Here is a 7,381-nt window from a genome sequence, read left to right on the forward strand (position 1 = left end):
TCTGTCTGTCTGTCTGTCTGTCTGTCTGTCTGTCTGTCTGTCTGTCTGTCTGTCTTTCTCCCCCCTCTACTCTCTCTCTCTCTCTCTCTCTCTCTCTCTCTCTCTTTCTGTCTGTCTGTCTGTCTCTCTCTGCTATTCCTCCTTTCTCCATATTCTGTCCCTATCTCTGTCTCACTGTCTCTCTGTCTCTCTCTCTCTCTCTGTCTCTCTCTGTCTCTCTCTCTCTCTCTGTCTCTCTCTCTCTCTCTCTCTCTCTCTCTCTCTCTCTCTCTCTCCCGCCGCTTCTTTCTATGTGACGTCATTGTCTTTTTTGTTTTACACTCCCTTAATTTCATCCTTCTATTCTCATGTGTCCCCCCCCCCACCCAAAAAAAAAGGAGCGAAAGAAAAAAATCCCACCCATCATTCTACCCTCGTTTCGGTTTTTCTCTCCCACTTCCTGCATTTTCGCTAATCTTCCACGGTTGCATGACCTCCCAGTGAGTGTCATGGGGCAAGGGGCATAACTCCCTGACAGCGTCACCGTCTGGTGACCATGTTGTTTCTGAGTCTAATATTTCTATATTTCTTGTGTTTTTGTTTTAGTAAGAGTTTAACGGCACATGTAACACAATAAGCTCATAAACGTGCCGAGGAGTACAGGTTTTACCTGAGGAGAGTAACAAACACAGAAAAGAAGGAGGGGGAGATAAGGACGATAGATGTTTGATAGGAAAGAAGGAGCAAACTTTTGTTCAGTTCTACTAGATCCAGGCTTATCTAAGGGATGTTTTTAAAGTTATTTTTATGGTTAAAAACTACGTGGAAACAGAGTATGGTAACCTTTGGCTTAGACACAGCTCTGGCGTTTTTCTTGTATAAAAGTGTATACGCACACGTTACGAACGAGAGCGAGAGAAAGAGAGAGAGAGAGAGAGAGAGAGAGAGAGAGAGAGAGAGAGAGAGAGAGAGAAGTTTATCTTTGTATACCTCTGCCAGGCTTTGAAAAACAAAAAATTGCACACTGGAGGGAGACAGACAGACAGGCAGAAGAGATGTATGGCCGACTTCTACCTTTAACCTTTGACCTGTTGTGCACAGAATGAACCGATGCATGTCGTGTTGTATGGCCACCATTGACCTTTATTAACCTGTTGTGCAGAGGAAGAACCCATACACATGTATGACCGTTAACCTTTGACCTGTTGACCTCAGCGGCTTCCTTTGACCTTGAAGCTTGAACCTTTGACCACAGAATGAACCAATATCTGTGCTTTGTGGCCACCTTTGACCTTAAACCCTTAACCTCTGACCTCAGAATGAACCCATACATGTGTATGGCCACCTTTGACCTTGAACCTTTAACCTGTTGACTACAGAATGAACCCATACATGTGTATGGCTACCTTTGACCTTGAACCTTTAACCTGTTGACCACAGAATGAACCCATACATGTGTATGGCCACCTTTGACCTTAAACCTTTGACGTCTTGACCACAGAATGAACCCGTACATGTGTATGGCCACCTTTGACCTTAAACCTTTGACGTTTTGACCACAGAATAAACCCGTACACCTGTATGGCCACCTTTGACCTTAAACCTTTGACCTCTGACTACAGAATGAACCCGTACACGTGTATGGCTACCTTTGACCTTTAACCTGTAACCTCTCACCACAGGATGAACCTTTAACCTGTTGACCACAGAATGAATCCGTACCCGTGTATGGCCACCTTTGACCTTAAACCTTTGACCTCTGACCACAGAATGAACCTGTACATTTGTATGACTACCTTTGACCTTTAACCTGTCACCACAGAATGAACCCGTACATGTGTATGGCCACAGACCTGGAGCAGGGCATGATCGAGGTGGTCTCGCCCGCAGACACCATGGCCAACATCCAGCGCTGGTTCAAGAAGACGGCCTTCGACAAACGGGCGCTGTTTGAGTGGCTCAAGATGAAACACAAGTCTCCCGAGCAGTGAGTCGGAGAATTCTAGCGGCTTAGGGGTTGGGGGGGGGGGTTCTTTGGGGTTTTTTTTACAAAGAAAAGAAGGGGGGAAATATTTTTTTTAAGTTCTTTTTTTCCAACGTAAGGACATATAGTAAAACTGTGGGTGGTTGGCTGGTGCTCTGGTGTGGTGCGCTCCTTCTTTCCTTTCATACCTTTCAAACATCTGTCGCCCTTATCTCTCCTCCTTTTTTTTTTTTTTTTTTTTTGGTGTTCGTTACTCTCTTGTAACACCTCTATTTCTAATCTTTGACACCTATATGACCTAATTGTATTGCAAGTGCCGTAAAACATTTAATAAAGCTAAAACTACAACTAGAGTAGAACTTTCACTTGTCTCCTGTCAGTACATAAAATAATACTCATATTATTATTATTATTATTATTATTATTATCTATTATCTATTATATCATTGTTATTATTATATTATTGTTTTTATTATCATGATGATTATTATCATTATGAATATTATTATTACTGTTATTATTCATTAATCCTGTCCTTGTTTCTCTTCCCTGTTTCCCCCTGTGGCTCGTGTCTCCCCATCTCCCGTCACTCATGCGTGCGTTCACTCGTGCGTTTGGTCAGTCTGGACGCGGCGGTGGAAGAGTTCCTGATGTCCTGTGCCGGCTACTGCGTGGCCACGTACGTCATCGGTGTGGGCGACCGCCACAACGACAACATCATGATGAAGTCTTCCGGTCAGGTAAGTCATGGCAGCAGCAACAACAGTTACATCGTGATAATAACAACAACAATAACATCATGATTACAGACACGACAACATCGTGATGAAGTCATCCGGTCAGGTAAGACAAAAACAACATCATGATAATGGACATCAAAACAACAACAACATGATGATAACAGACACAACAACAACGACAACATCATGATTACAGACACAACAACATCAAGATAACAGCAACAACAACATTAACATCATGATTACAGACCCAACTACATCGTGATAACAATAACGACAATAACATCATGGTAACAGACACAACAATAACGACAATAACATCATGATAACAGACACAACAATAACGACAATAACATCATGGTAACAAACACAACAATAACTACAACAACATCATGATAACAAACACAACAACAACAACAACATCATGATAACAGACACAATAACAACAACAACATCATGATAACAAACACAACAACAACAACAACATCATGATAACAAACACAACAACAACAACATCATGATAACAGACACAACAATAACAATAACATCATGATAACAGACACAATAACAACAACAACATCATGATAACACTAATAACAGACACAATAACAACAACAACAACAACATTTTTTTTCAAAATGGCAGGTGGTTGGTTGGTTGGAGGGTGCCACTGGTAGGTCCTATTTCTGTACTTTCCCCCTGTTGTTTCTGTATATGTTTCTTACCTTTTTCCAGCACTAAATAATGACCTTCATTGTGCCGGTGTGCTTCCCTTTTTCTCAAACAAATTAACAAACTTTTCAGAATGGAATATTGGAGAATCCTACTCTAAGCAGTGGATCTTCTGTTCTCTTCTGATTCTATTCCTGCCATCATCCTTCTGATTCTATTTCCACTGTCTGCCTTCTGATTCTGTCGACATCCTTCTGATTCTATTGCCACCGTCATTCTTCTGATTCTATTGCCACCGTCATCCTTTTCTATTGCCTCCATCATCTTTCTGATTCTATTGCCTCTGTCATCCTTCTGATTCTATTGCCGCCGTCATTCTTCTGATTCTATTGCCACCGTCATCCTTCTCTATTGCCACCATCATCCTTCTGATTCTATTGCAATCAATCTTCTTTATTGCCACCGTCATTCTTCTGATTCTATTGCCACCGTCATCCTTCTCTATTGCCACCGTCATCCTTCTGATTCTATTGCCACCGTGATCCCTCTGATTCTATTGCCACTGTCATCCCTCTGATTCTATTGCCATCGTCATCCTTCTGATTCTATTGCCACCGTCATCCCTCATATTCTATTGCCACCGTCATTCTTCTGATTCTATTGCCACCGTCATCCTTCTCTATTGCCACCATCATCCTTCTGATTCTATTGCAATCAATCTTCTTTATTGCCACCGTCATTCTTCTGATTCTATTGCCACCGTCATCCTTCTCTATTGCCACCATCATCCTTCTGATTCTATTGCAATCAATCTTCTTTATTGCCACCGTCATCCTTCTGATTCTATTGCCACCGTCATCCTTCTGATTCTATTGCCACCGTCATCCTTCTGATTCTATTGCCACCGTCATCCTTCTCTATTGCCTCCATCATCCCTCTGATTCTATTGCCACCGTCATCCCTCATATTCTATTGCCACCGTCATCCTTCTGATTCTATTGCCACCGTCATCCTTCTCTATTGCCTCCATCATCCTTCTGATTCTATTGCCACCGTCATCCCTCATATTCTATTGCCACCGTCATCCTTCTGATTCCATTGCCACCATCTGCCTTCTGATTCTATTGCGACCATCTGCCCTCTGAATCTATTGCGACCGTCATTCTTCTGATTCTATTGCGACCATCATTCTTCTGATTCTGTGGCATCCATCTGCATTCTGATTCTCTGGCAACCGTCTGACTTCCTCAGATGTTCCACATCGACTTTGGCCACTTCCTGGGCAACTTTAAGAGCAAGTTCCACGTGAAGCGAGAGCGCGTGCCCTTTGTCCTCACCTCCCACTTTGTCTACGTCATCACCAAGGGCGACACCGAGAGAGGAAATTTTGACAGGTAACTTGTAGAACTTTCCAGTAACTTGTAGAACTTTTCTAGAGGACAGGTAACTTGTAGAACTTTTCTAGAGGACAGGTAACTTGTAGAACTTTCCTAGAGGACAGGTAACTTGTAGAACTTTCCTAGAGGACTGGTAACTTGTAGAACTTTTCTAGAGGACTGGTAACTTGTAGAACTTTCCGGTAACTTGTAGAACTTTCCTAGAGGACAGGTAACTTGTAGAACTTTCCGGTAACTTGTTGAACTTTCCTAGAGGACAGGTAACTTGTGGAACTTTCCTGGGGGACAGGTAACCTGTAGAACTTTCCTAGAGTTCAGGTGACTTGTAGAACTTTCCCCAGTAGAACTTTCTTACAGGATAGGTAACTTGTACAACTTTCTTACAGGATAGGTAACTTGTACAACTTTCTTACAGGATAGGTAACTTGTACAACTTTCTTACAGGATAGGTAACTTGTACAACTTTCTTACAGGATAGGTAACTTGTACTTGTAGAACTTTCTTAGAAGATAGGTAACTTGTAGAACTTTTCTAGAGGACAGATAATGTGTAAAACTTTTCTAGAAGAAGACATGTTCTAAATCTGTTGGACAGGTACCTTCGAGAACTCTCCTAGCGGATATGTCATAATTAGTTTAACTGGTACCTCCTAGAACTTTCTTAGAGGATTTGTTGTAATCGTTTGACAGGTAACTTGTAGAACTTACCTAAAGGACACATCCTAATTTGTGGAACAGATATCGTCGAGCGGTTTCCTAGAGGACTTGTCCTAAATTTCCTTGATAGATATACCTTGTAGAACTTTCTCACAGTTGATATGTTTTAGTGTGTTCCTGAAGTTTTGTGACTAATTCTGTACTGGGTACCAACTGTTCCTTTAAGTAAAGTTTCCCACTCTCTCCGCACCCAACTCCAGCCCCTACCCATCCCCTCCCCTCCTCCCCCACATCGCCCTCAACCCCATCCCCTCCTCCCCCACGCCACCACCCCTACTCCCTCCTTCCACCTCCCCCAACCCACACCCCCTCCCCCATTCCACCTTTCCTACTCCCTCCTTCCTCCTCCCCATCCCCCAACCCCTATCCACCCCCTCCCCATCCACCTTCCCCCTCCCCATCCTCACCCACCACCCCACACCCCTATCCACCCCCGTGGGTGGTTGGCGGGTGCTCTGGTGTGGTTTGCTCCTTCTTTACTATCTCCCCTCCGTCTTCTTTGTGTTTCTTACTCTCTTGTAACACCTCTAATCTTCAGCACTTATATCACCTTATTATGTTGCAAGTGCCGTAAAACTCTTACTAAAAAATTAAATTATCCACCCCCCAGGTTCCGCGTGATGTGCGAGAAAGCATTTCTGATCCTGCGCAACAAGTACTCCCTGCTCATGTCGCTGTTCATGATGATGCTGTCGGGCGGCATCCCCCAGCTCAGCTCCCCGAAGGACGTCAACTACCTGCGGGAGACGCTGGTCCCTCACCTCTCGGAGATCGACGCACGTGCCCACTTCCGCAGCAAGTTCAACCAAGCCCTGAAGGGAGCCTGGAAGACCAGCCTCAACTTCTGGTTCCACATACAGCTAAACCAGTGATCTCCCCTAGTAGTACTATCGGGAGAGAAATCTGTGGGAAGAGGCCGAGCGTAGACTCGCTGAAGAAATGTGTCGCATTGTGGGAGAAATCGAGCGTTCGTCAAAGTAACAAAATCAAAGAGACTGGCATTTATTCATTTTATTCACGTGTTAGGAAGTTTATCGAATTTTTTTTTCTTTTGGTTCAGAATGTTTATGTCCTTTTAAAAAACACCATTAGTGTGTAGATTGTCCTGAAAACTGTTGATCACAGGGACAAGACCAATGTCAAATTGCTGATTTTGAGGACTCTCAAGCTTTGGGAGTCACCAAAGTTCGCCGGCTATTTTCTCACTAGTTTTACCTCTTGACACCAGACGACCCCCACCTCCTTCACTTGCAAATATTTCTACTTTTTCTTAAGATAAATGAGTATTTTTTTTCCATCAAAGACAAGATAAATGCTATCTTTCATAAACGAACAAACTTTAAGATGATAGCAATCATTTCATCTGCTAAAAAACTGATGAGAACCTTATTCAACCGTGCCGTGACACAAATATTATAATATTCTAGACCTTGCACTTTGGTGTAATTCTAATTCTTCTTGGAGCACACCATTTGACTCTTATTTGGAACCAAATTAAGAGCAAGGAGGGACATGTTACACGCGTACTCAACTACAGAACGACTTATGTTTTGCCCTTCGTTTGCGAGCCCATGATGGCATCATACACCAGTGCTCAAAGGTTTTTATAAAGAGTTGCGGCCATGACAGTACCTGGTCTAGGATGTTGTTGTTGTTTTTTAATTCCTTTAGCTGAGAGCTTTTCGCTCTTGGCAGCGCTGTGCCTCCCTTAAGTAACCACATGTCCTTGTCATCTGGTCAGCGCCAGAGTAGAGCAGACTTTGTAAGTCTGTTGGTGTGTGTAGGAGCCTGCTTCAAAGAACTGCCAGGTTTGGGCAGTGAAGGAGAAGATGTTCAACGGTCTCCTCGTGGTAGTCACAGCGTCTGCAATGGGGTTCCCACATGGAGTTGATG

At 43.3% G+C, this 7,381-nt stretch overlaps 1 protein-coding gene across 1 annotated transcript in view; it reads left to right on the top strand.

Annotated features, from left to right (window-relative positions):
* The window catches only part of LOC101848692 (phosphatidylinositol 4,5-bisphosphate 3-kinase catalytic subunit beta isoform), a gene marked incomplete in the record, with an annotated part of 37,745 nt that extends 30,924 nt beyond the window's left edge, over positions 1 to 6,821 (top strand). The window contains 4 exon segments of the mRNA XM_013088456.2: positions 1,802 to 1,966; positions 2,586 to 2,703; positions 4,627 to 4,769; positions 6,099 to 6,821. Of these exon segments, the coding sequence (XP_012943910.1) occupies positions 1,802 to 1,966; positions 2,586 to 2,703; positions 4,627 to 4,769; positions 6,099 to 6,360 (688 nt within the window).
* Positions 6,822 to 7,381: the final 560 nt, after the last annotated feature.

The sequence above is a fragment of the Aplysia californica genome, unplaced genomic scaffold, assembly GCF_000002075.1.
Source record: "Aplysia californica isolate F4 #8 unplaced genomic scaffold, AplCal3.0 scaffold00747, whole genome shotgun sequence".
NCBI classification, from domain to species: domain Eukaryota; kingdom Metazoa; phylum Mollusca; class Gastropoda; order Aplysiida; family Aplysiidae; genus Aplysia; species Aplysia californica.